The sequence below is a fragment of the Chenopodium quinoa genome, unplaced genomic scaffold, assembly GCF_001683475.1.
Source record: "Chenopodium quinoa cultivar QQ74 unplaced genomic scaffold, ASM168347v1, whole genome shotgun sequence".
NCBI classification, from domain to species: Eukaryota; Viridiplantae; Streptophyta; class Magnoliopsida; order Caryophyllales; family Amaranthaceae; genus Chenopodium; species Chenopodium quinoa.
The window spans coordinates 243,595-264,587 of NW_018742881.1; the positions used below are offsets into that span (position 1 = coordinate 243,595).

The 20,993-nt window shown below is 35.9% G+C and overlaps 3 protein-coding genes and 1 long non-coding RNA gene across 4 annotated transcripts; 2 read left to right on the forward strand and 2 right to left on the reverse strand.

The window, feature by feature from the left end:
• The first annotated feature begins 127 nt into the window (after nucleotides 1–127).
• Nucleotides 128–9,795, forward strand: LOC110726685 (ATPase 10, plasma membrane-type-like). The gene is made up of 21 exons (XM_021906156.1): nucleotides 128–1,694; nucleotides 1,777–1,896; nucleotides 2,139–2,237; nucleotides 2,350–2,487; nucleotides 3,134–3,268; nucleotides 3,389–3,568; nucleotides 4,049–4,255; nucleotides 4,389–4,508; nucleotides 4,956–5,075; nucleotides 5,164–5,286; nucleotides 5,609–5,713; nucleotides 6,382–6,526; nucleotides 6,605–6,766; nucleotides 7,188–7,426; nucleotides 7,510–7,542; nucleotides 7,680–7,761; nucleotides 7,987–8,147; nucleotides 8,241–8,414; nucleotides 8,486–8,668; nucleotides 8,784–8,914; nucleotides 8,992–9,795. The coding sequence occupies exons 1-21, from the start codon at nucleotides 1,629–1,631 to the stop codon at nucleotides 9,086–9,088; spliced, it is 2,820 nt and encodes a 939-aa protein (XP_021761848.1). The 5' UTR covers nucleotides 128–1,628; the 3' UTR covers nucleotides 9,089–9,795.
• Nucleotides 9,796–10,074: 279 nt separating this feature from the next.
• Nucleotides 10,075–14,389, reverse strand: LOC110726686 (yrdC domain-containing protein, mitochondrial-like). Its single transcript, XM_021906157.1, has 6 exons — nucleotides 13,384–14,389; nucleotides 12,929–13,048; nucleotides 12,500–12,734; nucleotides 11,434–11,609; nucleotides 10,708–10,998; nucleotides 10,075–10,598 (listed from the first exon to the last, which is right to left on the reverse strand). The coding sequence occupies exons 2-6, from the start codon at nucleotides 13,002–13,004 to the stop codon at nucleotides 10,570–10,572; spliced, it is 807 nt and encodes a 268-aa protein (XP_021761849.1). The 5' UTR covers nucleotides 13,005–13,048; nucleotides 13,384–14,389; the 3' UTR covers nucleotides 10,075–10,569.
• A 728-nt stretch (nucleotides 14,390–15,117) lies between these two features.
• LOC110726687 lies at nucleotides 15,118–17,250 on the forward strand. Its single transcript, XR_002512393.1, has 2 exons — nucleotides 15,118–15,845; nucleotides 16,688–17,250. It is a non-coding gene; the product is annotated as an uncharacterized LOC110726687 (long non-coding RNA).
• A 2,733-nt stretch (nucleotides 17,251–19,983) lies between these two features.
• Nucleotides 19,984–20,568, reverse strand: LOC110726626. The gene has a single exon (XM_021906098.1). The coding sequence runs from the start codon at nucleotides 20,566–20,568 to the stop codon at nucleotides 19,984–19,986; it is 585 nt and encodes a 194-aa protein (XP_021761790.1).
• Nucleotides 20,569–20,993: the final 425 nt, after the last annotated feature.

The following is a 20,993-nucleotide window of genomic DNA, read 5'->3' on the forward strand; positions in this document are numbered from 1 at the left end:
TGTGAGGGAAATTTCTGGTTTCTAGTTTGTCATGAAGATTTTACAACCTAAGGTACCGTTTATCTCACTTAGCATATTCTAGAAAGAAGGGGTTTCGCAACAGAAAATGATGTATAAAACTGGTGAGTTTTTCAATAGGTAAACGTTTCTGTGAGGGAAATTTTTTTTGTGGGGAAAGGGGGGAAGGAAAGTACAGGGAGCTAAACAGAAAATGTTGAGTTTGCTAAAAATGTGGCATATTCTACCAGATGTCTGCTTTCAAAACACAGTGTAAAATTTCTTGCAATTGTTAATGTTGAAGTTATATGGTTAATAATAAGGAAGATGCTTTTCGTTAGAATTTAATGCGCTCAAGATCCCATAAATAGAAGAGATCGATTGCCTAGTCCTGTTTAGGTGTGTGGAGCTTCAAACTGAAGTCCTGAAGGCTGGAACTATACTATCTATGAACAGGAAAACATAAAGATTTTGGTCACTTTCCATCCCATCGTAATTCTCAGCACATTTGCTTGAGTGAAAATTTACGGTATAGCTGATTAAGGTAGCACATTATTATGTAGTTCAGACATAATTTACTGAGCTAAACTGGCCTGTGTAAGTGACATGGCCGGTTCTGATCCTGAGTAACTCTTCATCTTATAAGAGGGTTATCCTGCAAGGTTAAAACAGAATAGACCGTTTGGTTTTGAATGTTGGGGCTTTAATTTAATAGTTTGAAGGGTAGTTGTTTTCTCTGATGATCTTCCAACCACCAGTCAAACATTACTCAACTTCAAAGCCCTTTACAAAAATGTCATCCAACTTTCCCCTCAAAATCCCACTTTTTCTCTACAATAACCACACTCACTACAAGTTGTGCTCTTGCTCCAAGTTCAAATTATACGAGTTTCTTAAGTGCTTACGCAAGTAAGTTTAAATATTCATTTTGATTATCTCAAATTATCATTAAATCTTCAGGTTAAGGGTCATAATCATATTTTAATTGTGCATGTGTATGTGTTTGTTATGAATTAAGTTATGTAGCCCTTTGAAATTTCCCTTCTCCTTCCCGCCTTTTGTGTTTCTTGGCTTAACATACTGGTTGCTTCTTACTTTTAATTGTGTTTATGATTGTGAATTCAACCATTTGGAATCAATGCATGCTTGTATTTGAGTTGGTTATGTGATGTTCCTAAAGAGATGACATTTTGATGAGTGAATTTCAGAACATGGAGGTAGCTTATATGGCTCGATCACTTCAACCATCTGATACCACTATCAGTGTTTTGGACCATTATTATGGTTGGCAAAGTGGTGAATTTTTTTAATTTAAGTACATCAGCACTTTGGTGATTGTAACTAAAAACTAAGTTGAGTTTGAATTTTAGATCATATTAGTCAGCATATACAATTTTCTGGTTGTAATTATGATTTGCTTTATCCATCATTAGTATATGCAACCTCTTCATGATGGCATTCATTTCTTGTATCTAATTAAGGATGAGGTAAATAGAAGATAATTCTAAATGCATATTCAAAAGCTTGTATAGGGACACTTGCATCTGCTTAGTTACAGTGGAGCCTGGCAGCCTGCACTTATAATTTGCCGAGTGATTGGTTTATCAGGTCCGCAGGCTGTAACTTGAGTCATGGCAGAAGGTCTGAAGGAGCCACTTTTAAATCCTCAGGAATTTATGAGAGATGGGATTGATTTGGTAAGATTTGATTAAAATCATAAGTTACCAGATTTTGATAACATTCTGATCCGATGTTTACTAAAAAATTGTGGTTGAACAGGAACGTTTACCTATGGAAGAAGTTTTTGAGCTATTGAAATCCTCACAAAACGGCCTTTCAACTCAGGATGCTGAAGTCCGCTTGAAGATTTTTGGACCCAATAGACTTGAAGAAAAGCCGGTATGTTTAAGGGGCTGATATAGGTCACAGGCCATCACACTCAGTATTAGAGGCACGTCTAATATTTAGCCATGCTTCTTCTACATTAAAATGAAATTAAGCATATAATAAATAAGGTAGCTAATGTAAAATAAAATGAACTGATAGATACTTGAGAATTGAAATGCATCAAATAATTAGAAGTCTTACTACTTTATACAACAAAACAGTCTAATAGGACTATAGTTTTCGCCATGATTCAGGAGAACAAAGTATTGAAATTTCTTAGTTTCATGTGGAATCCTTTGTCATGGGTTATGGAAGCTGCTGCTGTGATGGCACTTGTCCTTGCCAATGGAGGAGTAAGTTAATTCAATTACTTATGTTTCTGATATTTCTGAGTGTATCTGATATTTTGTGTAATTATGGTCATTCCATCCATCTAATCATCAGTATGACGTGTATGTGCTTCAGCACCAAGGACCAGACTGGCAGGACTTTGTAGGCATCATGTGCTTGCTGCTCTTAAACTCAACAATTAGCTTTTTGGAGGAAAATAATGCAGGGAATGCTGCTGCAGCACTTATGGCACACTTAACTCTGAAGACAAAGGTGTTTCATTAATCCAATTTTTTGAACTACGTAGATCTTCCCTTGTATTACATAGGTGCATTACATTCATAGAAACAAAACCAAGCACTTGATTCAAGTACTGATTCTGTAGAGATCACCATGTTAGCTAGTATTGTTATGCCCTAGGGAAACTATGTTACAGAGGAAATAATGTCCGCTTCATAAAGCAAGTTTTGGGAAATTTAAGCAAGATTTTGATAGAAGAGTGCAAGATCAAATGTAGTTTCCCTAGGGCTTTTTCAAGATTGTTTAGATATGTCTCTTTCTCTTTGTATGGTATTCAACTATTCATCTCCAATGCTTAGTCTTTAATGCCATTACATTCTGTCAGCCAGTGTTTCCTCAAACACAAGTCAATTTATGCATTATATATGTTACTTTGTTATCTATCTGCTGTAAAAGCTTGTTATTGAGGAAGTCAAACTTCCTGGATATTTTGTTCAATCTAGGATCTATATAGTGCCTTCCTTTTAATCAGGTTACATTCATCTGTTCATCTTTCTTCATTGTCTATCATTTGATGGTTGGAACTCTTGCAGCTTACTGTGGATGAATCATCTGACAGTCTGTACATTCAGTAGCTTATGTAGAATAAAGAATATATATTCACTACCTTGTTATGCAGGTCCTTAGAGATGGACAATGGCAAGAGCAAGATGCAACTGTTCTAGTTCCTGGAGATATTATTAGCATAAAGCTTGGTGACATCATTCCTGCAGATGCTCGTTTACTAGCAGGAGACCCTCTAAAAATCGACCAGGCAAGTTGCTCTACTGATCCTCTCTGTACTTTTATTATGTGCGTGTCTCAAAGCTCCTTCCAGTTCTTATTTGATAATTTATACTCTATCTAAAGTGAACCGGATGGCCTTTTTTTTCAGTCTGCTCTTACTGGGGAATCTTTGCCTGTCACGAAGAGAAGTGGCGACGAAGTGTTTTCAGGATCTACATGCAAGCATGGAGAAATAGAATCTGTAGTAATAGCAACTGGGGTGCATTCTTTCCTTGGAAAGGCGGCATACTTGGTGGATAGCACTGAAGTTGTTGGACATTTCCAGCAGGTATAGCACTGAAATATTATTTAAGCCACTTCTCTGCTAACTCATGAAAATATCTGGTTTGTATAAGACCCTGATGTTGCATTAATATCAAGCATTTCAATTTTCAAACTTCTAAGAATTAAGATGTAATGCTAACCTAATTTATGGCTTTTAAACTACTATCATCTGCTGCTTTCATCATTGTCAGTTTCAACTAGAAAGATTGTGTAGGAGTTTCCTATTACTTTTGCATCCCATGAAACTGGTGAACTTATGTGTGTGATATCAGTCTCTAAAATCCATTATACTGTAGAATTTTTCTAACATTTATTTTGAGATAAAGACACTTTTTTTGTCCTCATCCTTATTCTTTGGAATGGACACTTCACAATAGGCTAATCACGCCGTGACACTTTTTGAACTTCTCACTAATTGAACTATGAACAAAGATATTATCACTTGTCCAAATCTTGGTTATTCTAAATCATGTGTTGCTTGCAGGTCCTTACTGCCATTGGGAATTTTTGCATTTGCTCCATAGCAGTAGGAATGATTATTGAGATCATTGTTATGTTCCCTATTCAACACTGTGCTTACAGGAGTGGGATAAACAACCTTCTTGTTCTATTGATTGGTGGAATACCCATAGCTATGCCAACGGTTCTGTCTGTGACACTTGCAATCGGTTCCCATCGTCTATCTCAACAGGTGTGCTCGCAGATAGAGGGGACAAATTTGAAAAGGGAGGGGGTGTATTTTAGACCTATCCTGTGGATTGTCTGCCTTTTTACAATTGCTGTATTATACTGTGAAGGCCTTACGTAGCAAACAAATATTTCAGGGTGCCATTACAAAAAGGATGACATCAATCGAAGAAATGGCTGGGATGGATGTTCTATGCAGTGATAAAACAGGGACTTTAACTCTGAACCGTCTCACAGTTGATCGTAGCCTCATTGAGGTACTAGAGCTATCTTTGTCAAGAATAAAATGTTTGGAGTTCTCATTTCATGTAACAGTGTTGCTGTCTATTATCAGTGACACATCATGGTGCTATTACACTGCCTGGTGAAAAATAGCAGGAAGTTAGTTGGCACATCTAAATCTTGGTTTATATCAATGGTAAAAGTAAGCAGAAGGAATAAGTTTCATCTGCTTCTTATGTCAGTCCAAAAATCATCATGTGATCAGAATCATATTAAAACTCCTTATTTGAAATTGACATTTATCAATTCTGCTAATGCAAAACAAATGTGTTGTAAACTGGATGTTCTAGGTCAGATTGAGCCTTTGTACACCGAGACTTCAAAAAGAAGTCTAGTATGGGATTCTCCATGCATATATGTTGAATAGAGCAATGAAAGTAACCTGTTTTTTAAGTTCAAGAATTGAATTTTTTTTCTGTCAGGTTTTTAACAAAGACATGGAGAAAGACACGGTTATCTTATTTGCAGCAAGAGCATCAAGGCTAGAAAATCAAGATGCCATTGATGCTGCCATTGTTAATATGCTTAGTGATCCAAGGGAGGTAAGAGATGACATACCTTAAAACTCATTTTTGTGCCTCAATCACCATGTACTAATATCACCATTATCATGCTTAACTTTTCTTGCAGGCACGCGCAAATATCCAAGAAATTCACTTCCTGCCTTTTAATCCTGTTGACAAGCGTACAGCTATAACTTACATAGATAGTGATGGTAAATGGTACAGAACCAGCAAAGGAGCCCCTGAACAGGCATGCAACTCAAATAAAATTAAGTTTCCTGAATTTTGTGTGCATTGTTTTTAATAGCTGAAATCAAGTATCATAGTCCCCAAATTTGCAATAAAAATAGTGGTATCTATTAGAACTTCTGATGTTAAGACCTCATCAGGTTATAACAAAGTTGATAAATGTATGGTTATTGATTCAAGTACTAAATTGTTTGAGACTTGAGAGTATCTCTGATAATACTGTCATTGCCTCACATTTCTAGATAAATAATAATTTGTGATCAATTGTGCAACGATTATAATTTGTCACTATATAAACCACCTTCTGTCTTTTTCCTTTCCAGATTCTAGCTCTCTGCCAAGAGAAAAATGAGATTGCTGGAAAAGTGCTAGAAATGATTGACAGATTTGCTGAAAAGGGATTGAGGTCTCTTGCAGTTGCCTTGCAGGTACAGACATCCCTGATATCCTTCTTTTCTTTCGGATTCTCACATCTGACTCAAGAAAATTTCTGAAATATTTCCCTTTTTTTTTTTTTTTGAAGTTCTCAGTACTATTTTGTGATGCTGAGTGTTTAGTTGATGAGTTAGTATCAGTTTGTTATTTGTTCAATCAGTGCTGTCATAATTCTGGTACTTAAATGCAGATTGGTTCATAGAATTTTAAAGTGAATGATTGAGATTCAAAATACTTTTACCATTTCTAGTAGAGCCAAAATTTACACCAGTCTGTGTCTCAGTTATGAATATTATGATGAAATAAATGGATTCAGATACAATTAGAAACAACCTCTCTGTAAGTGCCGGAAAAGACTGAATACAGTCTACATTTTCACCATTAGAGGGATAATGTTTGACGTATAAGTATGGTTGAGATTTGAGTATATTGAGATCATTGAACAATTTTGGTAAGATGTGATTATACTAGTCCCCTCTGACTAGGTAGGGTTATTGCTACTGACATCTTGACCTCCTTGGTCTGGTAGTCCTTGTATATGGTGGAATCCATACTGAATTGTCATTTTTGTAACCAATTTTGTGAAGATGCAATGATTTTTACTTCTTAATAGTAGCCTCATAAACGTGGACACTTAAGAGTAACTTGTTGCAATTTACAGGAAATTCCAGAGAAAACAAAGTCAAGTCCAGGAGGCCCTTGGATGTTTTGTGGACTGCTACCTCTTTTTGATCCCCCAAGGCATGATAGCGCTGAGACCATTCGAAGAGCTCTTAATCTTGGAGTTTGTGTCAAGATGATTACAGGTACCTTTTGCATTTCATCCATCCTCTATCCTTTCCCTTCCTTGAATGTTTTACTTTTTATCCAATTTCCTGCAATAGGTGATCAACTGGCAATTGCAAAGGAGACTGGTCGACGCCTTGGTATGGGAACTAATATGTATCCATCATCATCACTGTTGGGACATGACAAGGAAGAAACTGTAGCCCTTCCGATAGAAGAGCTCGTTGAAATGGCTGATGGCTTTGCCGGTGTTTTCCCAGGTCAGTCTTGTAGATGAATCAGCAGTTGCATGCAATATGTTGTTGTTGGGAAGTAAAGATGGTACAGGAAAGAAACTTTTTCTCCAGCATATTATGCATTTTTATCAATTAAAAAAATCGCAAATCCAACTTATAATGCCAAGTAATTTAGAAGCTAAATCTGTCAGAAAACACCAATTGGAGAGAAATGCATCTCCCCAACCCCCCCCCCCCCCCCCCAACCTCCAGTATAACTGTCTCTATGTCTGAGTCCTGTTATATTCTTGAATTCGAGTTCATGGTTATTCATGTTGAAGAAATATAACTATTTCATACAAGTATAGGTTCATTTACTTATGCAGTTAAGAGGGGAAATGAAATGTACACATTATCTATCACCACTGCCCTTTTGATTAATGCTGTGACTCCGACTGGCTTGCAGAACACAAGTATGAAATAGTGAAAATTTTGAAAGAAAAGCGACATGTTGTGGGAATGACCGGGGATGGTGTGAATGATGCACCAGCCTTAAAGAAGGCAGATATTGGAATAGCAGTGGCAGATGCTACAGATGCTGCAAGGAGTGCAGCTGATATTGTACTAACAGAACCTGGCTTAAGTGTGATTATCAGTGCTGTCCTGACTAGCCGGGCCATATTCCAGAGGATGAAAAACTACACAGTTAATTTCTGTTTTAAAGAATTATGTTTTGCCCAGTATTGATGGTTTATGTCTCACTAGTAATTTTAATTTAACATTTTCAGATATACGCGGTCTCCATAACCATCCGCATTGTGGTATGTTGGATTCTCTAACCCCACCGCCCCCCACCCAAAACCACCAACATCCCCCAAACAACTCAAACAAAACTCTTTGTAAAAGCTTATTCTATGTAATTACAAGACAGCTAAAAAAAGATGTTGTCCTGTTTCAGCTTGGTTTCATGCTTTTGGCCTTAATCTGGGAGTATGACTTCCCTCCGTTCATGGTTCTGATCATAGCAATATTAAATGATGGTAATTCCTGTTGAAATCATATTTTTTTCACATCATTTCTGCATAATGATTATTTATTTGTTTCTAATCACTCCATCTTACAGTAAGACTTGAGAATATAACGGAGTATGTTTTAAGACTTCTTGCTAATCCTCATTATCAGCACGAATTCTGGACTAATTCATTCTTTTCTGCGTGAAAGTTCCTCCCTTAGCCTTAATTCTTGTACATCTAACTTTAATGCAGGAACCATCATGACCATTTCCAAAGATCGTGTCAGACCATCTCCTAGTCCTGACAGCTGGAAACTTTTTGAGATTTTTGCAATTGGCACTGTCATAGGGACATATCTTGCCTTAGTCACTGTATTATTTTACTGGGTTATAAAATGCACAGATTTCTTTGAGGTATTAGATGGTTACTGTATAGAGTAATGCAGACATTTGAAGTTTTGGCTACTTACATTCCTCATGCTTTTATACATTCATCAATTGTATCAGAAGCATTTTGGTGTGAGTTCTCTATCCGGAAACTCTGAGAAAATTTCATCTGCTATATATCTGCAAGTAAGCGTTATCAGTCAGGCCCTCATCTTTGTTACTCGCAGCCAGAGCTGGTCATTTCTGGAGAGACCAGGAGTGCTTCTCATGTCTGCATTCGTCGTAGCCCAACTGGTAAGTGATACATTAAACCTTTTATCCTTTTCCTTGCACATAATTCATAATTTTGCTCCTTGCATTTTCAGGTTGCCTCATTGATAACAGTTTATGCAAACATTGGTTTTGCTTCAATCAGTGGGATTGGATGGGGTTGGGTTGGTGTCATATGGCTATACAGTCTGGTTTTCTATTTCCCTCTTGATATTATCAAGTTCATAGTCCGTTACGCTCTAAGCGGAGAAGCTTGGAATCTTTTATTTGACAAGAAGGTCAGGAACTCATTACTCATAGCTGGACTTTCTTAATTCTTATTTATTTTTGAAAAGGAGAAGGCTTTCCCTATATTTATCTGCTTTTATCATGCATTGTTTGTGTTTTCATCAGACTGCATTTAGTTCTAAGAAAGACTACGGAAAGGAAGAGTGGGAATTCGAGGGTGAGGAGCAACCTGTAACTCGAAGACGGAGTTGTAGTCTGATTGCTGAACAGGCCAAAAGGCGTGCAGAAATAGCCAGGTCTTTAGTCAATTTCTTATATTATTAGAGACCCTGTAATTTTTTTAGCTTTATTAATGAGACCCTGAAACTTGCAGGTTACAGGAGTTTCACACATCAAAAGGACATGTGAAATCGCTTATGCGTTTAAAGAACTTGGATCTTAATTCATTCTCATCTGCACATACAATCTGATATGCCATGCAATACGAATTTTGGGTGAACAATTCTGCTTGCATTCGCTTACATGAAGATCAGGAATGCTTTCAAGAGTAGTGTTTGAAAGTACCTACATTTTTTAATTCAGAAATTAATAGTTCATGCTCCAGAAAGCTTCTCTGAATAACATAGATTCCAGTTTATAGAACATTATCTGTTGTAGTTGTTTAAATATGACTCGTTCTTATGGCTTATAGACCCGAGAAAGTTGTTATGTAATTGCCTTACAAGTTATTATGGTATTTATCAGTTATATGGAGTAGTATGCAGTATCTGTTATAAAACTGTCATGGTTTGGAAAAGGTATGATACACCTTATATAAAAACCCAGGAGCTTGAAGATAACTACCAGCACAAACACAACAAAAACGAACATGAGTGGTTTAAGGATTATCATCCTCTCAACGCACAAGTTTGAGAGATTTCAGACTTTCAGTAGAGGCATAATGATGTAAACAGGTAGGTAACAATGAAAAGGTGGTGTAAAAATGAATTGACAAAATAACATCATTTACAGGCAATCTTTGAATCTAGCGTTTCTAAACTAGCAGACCAATAAACTGGAAGACGTGAAAATCAACAAATAACCAAAACTTGGCACATTGGTGACTTGTAGTACCTCAGACCTTCAGCTAATCATAATTTTCCTTCTGCAAGGAGAAGTTTGTTGATAGTATATTAAGAAAAAGAAAAGAAAAAAAACAAAATTAGTTCCGTATACACCATCTGATTTATATATAAATATACTCCTTTGACCCAATTGTGTAATACCTGAGATGGTCTAGCCAAGGGTGAAACCTAAATGGCGGTGAGCCGGTGATGCATTACATTTTTAGATCTGTCATCTGCTGCACTAACATACACATACTTGTTCATCTGATGGAGGACATTCTCACACTAGCAAATTATCCTTGAAGATGGTGTTTGAACAACATTTATACCAAATGTACCACTCTCAAGCTCTATCGCAGGTCCTCAACCTCTACATGAGAATGAGACCTCAATGATTTCGCACAGAAATTAGCAATAATGTATAGAACAAGTAGCCATCATATTTATATATATAATTAATCTCATACAACCCTTAGGATCTCATGCATAACACTTTTTGGCAGTAGAAATATAGAAATTGATTTAGTCTAATCTTAGAGGAACTCATCTTGTTCACTTAACTGCTATCCATTTCTAGCTAGTCCTAGTCTGAACGCTATATGATTAAATTACACCAAACTACCAAAGCATTACAATCTGCGAATATAAACAAAATTTTAACATGCAAAGTTAGACGCCTTCAGAGGTTGCACACAATCCAGAGCATTAGAAGGCCTATCAAATCCAACAATTAGCTCATGCTGCTCCATGCCTCCGTGCAATCTACATATTTGTAATTAAATAGCTGCTTATTCAGTTGATTCATCATAAATTATCAGTCTTCTCTTCTACAAGAAAATGATTTTTCAGGATTTCAATAGTTTCTTCTCTTGCACTGCAAATATTCAAATATAAGACATAAGAATTTAACACATCATCATACTAAAACAATTACTAATCAGCACAGAAACATACAGACCAGAAGGGTCAATTAGATTTCTAACCTGCCAGGTCTTTTATCTTATATTTTCCAGGATTTGTCAAATCCACTATTGTAGATCCTGCACGGCCCATGGGAAGCTCACCACCATCATACACATAGGCACAGTGTCCCCACAAACTCTCGAAATCTTTGATGCAGACACTGCTACGATGTCCAGTCAAATTTGCACTAGTAAGAGCCAATGCACTTCCAGAACCCCGAGCAATGATCCTTATAAAATCACTATCAGGCACTCGGACACCAATACTATCTATCCCTGGATTCAATGACTTCTCTAGAATACTTGCCTCTCCTGAAATAAGTTGTTATCAGTTGACAGATCAACCATCAAGTGTTAAAGTTAACCAGTTATTGATAGAACTCCCTCCATCTGGGATTGATATGATAACTTGGGATAGTTGGATATATTGGTCACCTTATAAAAAGATTATGATTGGTTCCAAATATTACCCCCACCTGAATGGTGTGGCGGAGAGCATATGAGAAGACAGCTTATATAGAGGATAATACAGAGAATTCACGGTGATCATCAATTTTAAAGGGTCAAGAATATGTGTGAATTAACTTTGTATGGAGGGAGTAGACAGCATGGTATATTTACCTCTTCACAACAACATTCTTTATTTAGCTTATGAGCTAAAATGTACTTACAAAAGCAGCAAGCATCTAACTTATACATTTTTGTTTATTAAACAAACTATTAAGAATCAAAGAAATAGTTACAAACCTCGCCTCAAAACTAAAGTCACAGGACCAGGAAGGAGCGCGTCAAGCAAAGTATCAGGCAAATGATTTGTAAATGCAAAACGATTAATTTCTGACACATCCCCAACACATATTGCAAGAGGACTGGTAAGCTTGCGGCCTTTGATCTCATAAATCTTGTTGACAGCTTCTCTAGAGCTGCAGAAACATGAAAGTCAAATATAATAGGCTCAGAAAGTCGGAAACAAATTCATATTGACATTTCAGGCTAGCAACTTGTTTCATGAGACTGCATTGTGCATTTTAAAAAGATCTTAAATATCCTTACTTTCTTGACCTCAATGCTATAGAGATACAGAAAGGAAACAGGGATGTAGTTAGTTGGTTACTGTGGTAGAGAGAGTCTTGCATTATAAATAACAGGTATTAGTAGATCAGTTATATAAGGTCACACATTATTAACCCGCATGATACCCACCTCATGGTAAGACTAGATTTACCCAGCTCCATTGTAGAATGAAGTAATTAAGTAAGAATTGTCTGTCATGATCTACCAATACTCCCATAATGAAGAATTGAAGACCACATACTTATGCTATTTGGAAAGTTCAAAATGTTCCAACTTGTCTTTGAAGTTGTCCTAGCTTGTAACTCTTTAGATTTCCAACACAAACTTCATGGTCTAGCTCTTAATCACAAACATCATACTAGTAAAAAATTTCCCAAGGTAACAGCATAACTTATTACCCTCTTAAGCATAACTTAGCATATTTAGGAATTCATTTAAATCTATGCCTGACCTTAACCGCCTCTTGTTTAAAACTAAGTTCCTATTTTTATACCATATACTACTACCCTGAGTAATACAAACACCATAAATTTCTCACATTTATTTTATCCAACTTGCTTTAAGATATCACGGTCTTTTGATCTCAGATACCCTTATCAATAGGTCTCTTCATCACATTATCTCCCAAATTCATCCAATTGAACATATTACATATACAAATACAATAACATGAAACTCAACAAAGATGTAAAATTTAAAAGAATGCACATTGCAGTAAATCAGTAGTTCAAGAGCATACCAAGCATCACAAGCAAAGCCATACAATGTATCAGTTGGCACAGCAATAACTTTTCCTGATTTTATTGATTGAATTGCTTGCACTGCAAACTCTTTAGTTGCAGGAAGAACAACCCCTGTCCCATCCTTTAAAGCACCATCACAACTATCAAAACTAGCAACCGTTTTCGCCCGAACCCCAGAAAAGGTCCGAAGACTAGGCTGCTTCAAATGCACACACCCTGGTCTGGACACTCCTGGAATCCAAGAGACCTGATTCAGGTTCAATTATACCTTTTTAAACTGTATAATAATACAAAAAACACTTGTACGAGTTTTATGTTGTGTGATAAAATCCGTCCCTAAAATATTGCCCCATTACTATATATTCGTAATGCAATGGAGCAATCTTTTAGGGACGGGGCGAGTAATAAACTAAATGAATGTGTACCTCTAGAAGAGAACACGGGGCTGCCTAGAACTTCAAGAAAGGGCAATTTCTCTGTGATTCTTGTTGACAAATTCATATCTATGTTTCTTTATGCTGTTTTGGGTATTCAATTTCAACCAGCTACATCAAAATTATACGAAAATTTAACACAATTTCAGTTTGTAAATACTCAAAGATTGGAATAAATTGAAGATATTCAAGTTGAACTACACATAACCAAATTCGCGCTACAATATATCAAACTCCAAATTCCCCATCATCAGATTTCATAAACCCACAATCCAACTGTTATAGAGAGGTGAATTCCTCACTAATTAGCCCCCTTTCCATTAAATCTTCAGAAATTAAGCTATACCCAATTTCAACTAATCTAGGAATTTCTTATAGTATATAATATACTTTATGTATAGTTAAGCAAAATAATTGAATTCAGAAACAGGGTTACAGTGTATTACCTTAAACAGATAGGTCGCAAGGGACTGGGTTGGCCGCTGGCAAAGGAGGGGGTGGCGGGCAGTGATGGGAAACAGGGAAAGGGAGGGTTTTTTTTTTTTTTCCCCCTTTAAATTATCAAAATTTTAAAAATAAAAATAAATATTTTTTTATAATTATAAGAATTTTTATTAGGTTGCAACTAGGTATAAGTGTATAACAAGCTTGGGTTTATTTTAGGCAGATTTAAGGGTTAGATAAGAAGAGGGTTAAGCTTTGAGCCTTAATTAATTTGATATGGTATCAGTCGTTCATCAAAAAAAAAAACCACTATGGCTAGTGATGATATGTTGCCGCCTCCTCCACCACGCATAGATATCACCTTCTTTGTATAACCTTGGTCCTAACGACCGTCCTGGAGAATTCATTACTCTGACCCGCCTTCGTGGTGAAAAGTACAATGAGTGGGCCGATGAGATTCAAACCGCGTTCGAGGCACGTCGCAAATTCGTTTTTTTTTTTTTACGGAACAATAAATTCTCCTTCTTCTCCGTGCACTTAGACGGATTGGACCACTATACATGCTATGTTGATTTCATGGCTAAGGAATACATACAATTGATCCCGAGGTCAATAGCACTTTGTCGAAATACAAGGATGCAACACGCTTGTGGGAGACTCTCAAGATGTGTTTTGCAATCGTCAATGGCCCACGAATTCAATACGTAAAATCAACAATTCTAAAATGCGAGCTGTCGAAGCCGGGATATGTATGTGGCTTCTTATTTTGGTAAACTCATGGCTTTATGGGAGGAATTGAACAGCCATGAACCTCTAATTGCTTGATATTGTTGCGACAAGTGTACAGCTGGTATGGAGCATGAAAGGCGTCGCGAAAATACACGTCTTCATGAAATTTTAATGTGGTTGTTCAACTATGCTCAAAATCGCACCAATATTCGCTTTCAAGACCCCTTGACAAGCCTTGATCGAGATTATCAATTAGTTGTGCAGGATGAACGTGTCGGCAGGCCAAACAAATACCAACTGAACAACCACCAGATGCGATGGGTTCACCCTTCGTACTGCGCCAGGTAAAGGGAAACAAGCAGGCTTCGAAGACAAACCTGATAAATCGGGGTTGCACTGTACCTATTGCAAGAAGACCGACCACTTAGTCTCAGGTTGCTTCGAATTGAAAGGCTTTCCAAAATGGTGGCCTAATCCTTCAAAGCGTGGAAAAGCACCACAGTCCGTGGCAAAAGGGCGGAACCTAGGTAGAGCTAATGCTACAACTACTAGGTCTTCTGCCAATACCAACACCATGGAGTCAGTATGAGGTGCCTCTCAAACGTTTACAGCTAGCAAAGCAATGGAAAGCCATTGCCGGTTTTTTTGGTGACTCAAAAATTCCCGATAACTGCTTGAATGGTGAGTTTGACAATGCCTTGTGGATTGTAGACACAGGTGCTTCTAGACATGTAACTTGTGATGACAAATAATGGCTATTTGATAATCAACACATTTCGTATAGTCCGATTGGTCTTCCAAATGGAAAAATTGTACAAGGCACTAAGGAAGGTTCGGTTCAGCTAAACTCAAAAAATTATTCTTAAACATGTGTTATTTGTTTCGTATATGATGTAATTTATTTTCGGTATCACAATTGATTGATGATACCAATTATGGCACAAGCTTATGGGTCATCCTTCGAACAAAGTAGTGAAACTTCTCCCTCCGTTCATAATTGTAAGGTTAGTTTAAACAAAGCATGTGAAGTTTGTTTTTGTGCTAAACACCCTAAAACTAGTTTTTCTTTAAGTGAGAATAAAGCCTCTAATTTTTTTGAAAAGATATACTGTGACTTATGGGGACCATATAAACATGAATCGTCTTGTGGTAGTTGTTATTTTTTTGACAATAGTGAATGATTTTTCTCGTGCTGTTTGGATTTATTTGTTTTTTGAATTTTTGATAAAATAGAGATATTTCGTTTGTTTATGTCATTTGTGGCAATGGTGGATAGACAATTTTTTCGAACAATTAAAGTTGTTTAAAGTGATAACAACACTGAATTTAATTGTTTATGTGATTTTTTTTAATGCCACTGACATATTATTTCAGACCTCATATGGAGGACTCCGCAACAAAATAGTCGGGTTAAGCGAAAACATAAACTCGTTTTGAATTTACTTTTTTTTAAAAAAAAAACATAAACTCGTTTTGAATTTACGAAGGGCTTTGAAATTTCAAGAAAAAATAAATCGCCTAACTTTTCTATTTTCCCACGCAAACCCATATCACTTTTCTTTTCTCTGCTACTTTGCATAACAGTACTACTCAAAGAGACCCAAATTTCCTAAACACAAACCCTCTAAGTTCCGATGACATTTTTCTACTCTCTAGTGAGAAGGATCAAAGAATCTTGTTGTCATCTTTTCCAGTATTTCGTAGAAGCAACATAGTATAATCCTTCAGATTTAAGGTATGTTTCTCAATAAAAAAAAAAAAAAAAAAAAATCGTTGAATTTAGCTTCAATTCATGATGAATTAAAGTATTTGTGTTTAATCATTATCAATTTTGTTGTTCTTTATAATTTGTTGGGGATTTGGGTTGACTTATACTTGTAATTAAACAAGGGTTTAGCGTTATATACTCGTAATTTTCTTGCTTATTGATGAGTAGAATTCTGTAATTTATTCTTTATTGTTAATTTGTATCGTCATATGTTAAATTTTGTCTAAATTCAAACTATAGGACAAATCTTAATGTTTAAATTCGATTTATAAGGCAAATCTTGATGTTTTATGTAGTACAAAAACCTATCTATTCCCAAATCAATTGCTGTAAAACATATTAATATTTTTGTTGTACAAGTTATATTTATTTATAGACTATTAATATTTAACATTTTCCCAAAATCTAACTAGTTTTATTTTGTTCAGATTAGATTGTAGTGACAAAGATAATGAATCTCCATTGTCTAAGAATAATAATTGCATCAAAATATGAAATCTCCCTAGTTGACATTTGCGTGCATATGTCGCCAAACATGGGGAGATGGAGATTTTACAACTGTTTTTCAATTAATGCTAAATTAGAGGGAGATGAAAAAATAGAGTTGAAAGAATTTTCAAAATATCTTTAGGCAGATTTCAGATATTCAATTATTATTTCATTGTTATCTCTCCGACACAAAAGTGGAGAGTGCTTCCCTTATTGAGGTTATGAATCTTATAGTTAAGGTATATTGTTTTTTCACATCATAGAACTGATAATTATATATGTAATATGTTGTCTTGCTTTATTTTGTGAAATGTGTTAAGAGGTATATAAGAGCCATTTTTGAGGTTATCTTGGACAAAGGTTGGACTGACTTGATAGAGAAGGAATTAATCGTTTGTAAAAAGGTTGGGAGAAGGGTCCAAACACCTCTCCAACAGTGCATAAACAACCACCTTCCAAAGTTCAAACTGAGAACTCAAGCCCCTTACCTGCTCACATGTAGAATTAGAGCTTATCATTACACCTGATGTCTAATGGGATGAGAAGATTAGTGAAAATGAGGAGCCATTTTGGATTCCGGCGAAAGATATTGAAGGAGGTGAGTGCGCAATGGAAGTGAAAATGTGTTTAATTGAGAAATATAAATTGAATTGTTAATTGGCAAGATAATTAATATAAATGAACACACGATTTTATGTAACGACGAGCATTTTTATTTCACTATTTAAAAATAGGGGAGTACATGTATTCCTTTAAGGGTTTGGATTATGAATTTGGATTACAATATGACTCTCTTCCTATTACTCACAAAAGAGTATTACAAAAGTATAGTGGATTTGTAGGAATATAAATTTGGCAGAGAATTACAATGAGGGTATATGTATTTATGTGTGGCTCTCTGTGTATTTGGCTGCCAAACTTCCTTATATATATAGTGGTGCATGAGTATTGAGTAATAGATAAAGTCGGCAAGAACCTGTTGACCGACATTACTTGAGTAATGTGTATTATTCTAGAAGATTATGCTTTGTCTAGAATAATCAAGATCAAGACTTCAAACCAAAAGCTATAATATGCATGCACCGACACTGTAAAGCTAGGGTTAGGCCATAAAATTTGGGCCATAATTACCCGACCCTACAATCTCCACCTTGGACCAAATTTTGTATGCGCTTGTCATATGATCGACATTAAATGAATATGTCACATGCTAAACCCGATTGAAACTTAGGTTTAGAATAACAAAGTGACTTACTTGGACCCGCATTATAAGGGTGTTGTTGCCGAGTCAGAATTAAGTATGATGAAGCCACAATAGAAATCCTTGTACTACATAGAGATTTCTATGTTTGATGGCCTTTAATTTTTCTTGAGCATCTTTGGAGATTTTGAGTACTCCACCTTGAGCCGAAATCTTATATCCTTTTGAGTCCAGAATGCCAAGAGTGATGATATTCTTTTTTAGATCAGGAACATGATGAACATTAGACAAAGTCCTATCACACCATCTTGTGTCTTAATCTGTACGAAGCCAACAACACAAACTTTATTTGCAATGATAATTGTTACCCATTGTAACAGTTTTATTCTTCATCGGCTAATAGTCGGTAAAGTGAGACTTTTGAGAACAAATATGGTTTGGCAGAACCGGAATCAAGTACCTAGTCAGAATTTTTATTTCTTCTTGATGAAGAAGCTAAGAGAACTTCATCATTAGACTCTCTTTTCCTCTTACTTTTTCTTTTTGAGCTTTTTATTTGCAAACTACCGTGTGATTTCTCTTTTATATTTAAACCTTCGGCATTTTAATTAAATCAGTTCTGGGTGGTTAAGTTTCAGTCCCCTCCCAATTGTTGTTGCGGGGTATCGAATACGGGTCATGCCTATCAAGTGTAGTCTCAATCACCACAACACCAACAACCAATTGGTAGAATCAACTGACTATGGTTTTATGAATTATGATTATGCAACTATATTGTCTCGTATCATAGTTTGATTAGAGTTAGTTGACATAAGATGTATATATGGAAATTCTTGTAGTTTGTGGCCTATATATTTTGGCCAAAAATAAGTAACGATACTATTCCAGCATTTATCTCATCAATAATCCTTTCATCCCAAAATAACCTTTCATCAAGCACTTTTCCGCCTTAAAATATAATCAATGTTTTTCTATTCTTGTATCCACTCAGCTTCATTCCATACCCAAAGACCCAAGCAATTACTTACTCTGGTACAATATAATTATAAATAAATAAATTTGCATGCATTATAATTGTAATGATAGCTTGATTTTTTTTTTTTTTTTTTTTTTTTTTTTTGTGAAGATGATAGCTTGAATTCTAATTAGTTAAAAAAAATGTGATTTGGAATATGGGTAAGGAATATGCCTTGCATTGATAGCCTTGAAAAAGAGCTAGGACTCATAAAAAAATAAAACAAATAAAAACAGAATTCATAAAAAAAATAAAACAAATAAAAACAGAATTAGGAAGCTTGTGTCGTAAAGCTAAGAAGATGTAGCCAGATTTGTGAGTTAACACTAATATAGTTTGAAATCCACTAATGCATAGTTATTTAGGTAAAAATACTCATATGATGCTCTAGATAAGATTATGAAATCTCGTCGCACAAACCAACCAAAAATTAAACACAATATAGAATAGGAAAACTTGTCAATTACTACCGCAAATTAATATCACTTTGTAAATTACTACCGCAAATTAAAAAAGTTGTTTACTACCGCAAAATTTTTTAAAATGTTGCGATTACTACCAAACCCCCATTAAACCCAACTATGACATCATTATATCACTTTAACCCATGGTTAAAGCTCTTAACCATGGTCAAATATGGGTTAAAGCCCTTAACCATGACGTCATTATATCCCTAACTCATTTTTTTTTTTTTTTTGGGGGGGGGGGCTGGTTAAAGCCCTTAACCATGGTCAAACATGGGTTAAAGGGATATAATGATGTCATAGTTGGGTTTAATAGGGGTTTGGTAGTAATCGCAACATCTTTTTTGGGTAGTAGTTCACAACTTTTTTAATTTGGGGTAGTAATTTACAAAGTGATATTAACTTGCGGTAGTAATTGACAAATTATCCTATAGAATAACCACCCTCTTAAAGACGAGATCTATTTAATAAAAGTAATTAAAAAGTTAATGGGCCCTACCAGTAAAAACACCAGTGTAAGGCCCTGTTCTTTTCACCTTAAAAAAATAATATTAAGTAAAAATAATTTCAGTTCAGTAAAAATAAGTTTAGTTCAGTAAAATTAATTTCAATTCAGTAAAAATAATTTCAGTTCGGTAAAAATAAGTTCATTTCAGAAAAAATCAATTTTCTTAAAGAAGAATTATAATAGAAAATCAGTAAAAATAATTCAGTTCAACAAAAATAATTTCAGTTTAGTAAAATTAAGTTCAGTTCAGTAAAAAATAAGTTCAGTTCAGTAAAAATAATTTCAGTTCAGCAAAATTAAGGTGAATCAAACAGGCCCTAAGCCCTCTAAAGATTCACAACTGAGGCCAAGAAGAAAATAGATTAAGATATATTTTTTTGTATTATTATTATTATTTTTTTTTTTTTGAAAGGGAGCAAAAGATTTCATTAAATAGCAAGTGTGTCCATAAGAACATAAGGGGATACATCAGGAGGAACATAGCGTTCCCATATTTGCTCCAAATTAAAGGGAAGAAATTTTGCAAGAGAGTGAGCTACTTCATTGCCAGCACGCTTCACATGACTCCACTGTAGGCTAGTATATTGAACAATTAGAGCCATAATATCGCATAACACCGAGTCCAAATCAGTGAGATGAGTTGCACTCCTGGAGAGTCTAGACACAACAATCTGGCAGTCGGACACCATAATAATCTCCTTGCAACCAATTTTACAGCCAAGTCTAATCGCCCATTCAATTGCTTTTGCTTCAGCTATCTCAACTGACCACCACGCACGGAGTCTTTTTGTGGCAGAAAACACGATCTCACCAAGGCTATTTCGTGCAACAACACCGAGCCCAACCCAGCCCTCTTCAGAAAGCGAAGCATCAGAGTTTATTTTGATGATGCCAGGAGGTGGAGGAACCCACTGATTCGGGCTTATGCAGGCGGCAGTAGCAGCGGCGCGGGACGAACTCATCTCAGGCTTTGTGCTTTCATCAGTCCATCTTAACACTCTAGCAATCACCATATCAGTTGGAGTGTTTTCCCTGGAAAACCTTCAAATTCCTATCCTGCCAAATGCCCCACAACAAGTAGATGCCTTTGACTTTTGTCATCTCATCCAAATTCTTCCAGCTTTCCACAAGATCACAAATGGAGAAAGAGTTTACATCCTTTCTCATAGCTTCACAGTCCAACTTCCACCATAAATCACGTACTCTCCAATAGTCAAAAAAAGTGTGTTGCCAAGTTTCGGACTCACCTTCGCACCATGGACAACAGTCATCATCAGTGAGATGTCTCACATGTCTGTGTTTTAAGAGGAGGGTTTCAGTACATAGGCGCCATAAAAAATTACGGGCCTTTGGGATTACGTTTGCCTTCCAGATTCCCACCCAAGCACAATGGAAATCATCTAAGTTGCAGCCTTTCCCCAACATATAGGCAGTCTTC

Excerpts from the sequence above, each read along its gene's own strand:
- LOC110726685 (XM_021906156.1), top strand. The coding sequence starts at position 1,629 with ATGGCAGAAGGTCTGAAGGAGCCACTTTTAAATCCTCAGGAATTTATG. Across the intron at positions 2,238-2,349 it reads TTGTCCTTGCCAATGGAGGA|CACCAAGGACCAGACTGGCA; the intron begins GTAAGTTAATTC and ends TATGTGCTTCAG. Across the intron at positions 8,915-8,991 it reads AGGCGTGCAGAAATAGCCAG|GTTACAGGAGTTTCACACAT; the intron begins GTCTTTAGTCAA and ends TGAAACTTGCAG.
- LOC110726686 (XM_021906157.1), bottom strand. The coding sequence starts at position 13,004 with ATGAATTTGTCAACAAGAATCACAGAGAAATTGCCCTTTCTTGAAGTT. Across the intron at positions 12,735-12,928 it reads CCCCGTGTTCTCTTCTAGAG|GAGTGTCCAGACCAGGGTGT; the intron begins GTACACATTCAT and ends CTTGGATTCCAG. Across the intron at positions 11,610-12,499 it reads GGCTTTGCTTGTGATGCTTG|CTCTAGAGAAGCTGTCAACA; the intron begins GTATGCTCTTGA and ends ATGTTTCTGCAG.
- LOC110726626 (XM_021906098.1), bottom strand. The coding sequence starts at position 20,568 with ATGGTGATTGCTAGAGTGTTAAGATGGACTGATGAAAGCACAAAGCCT.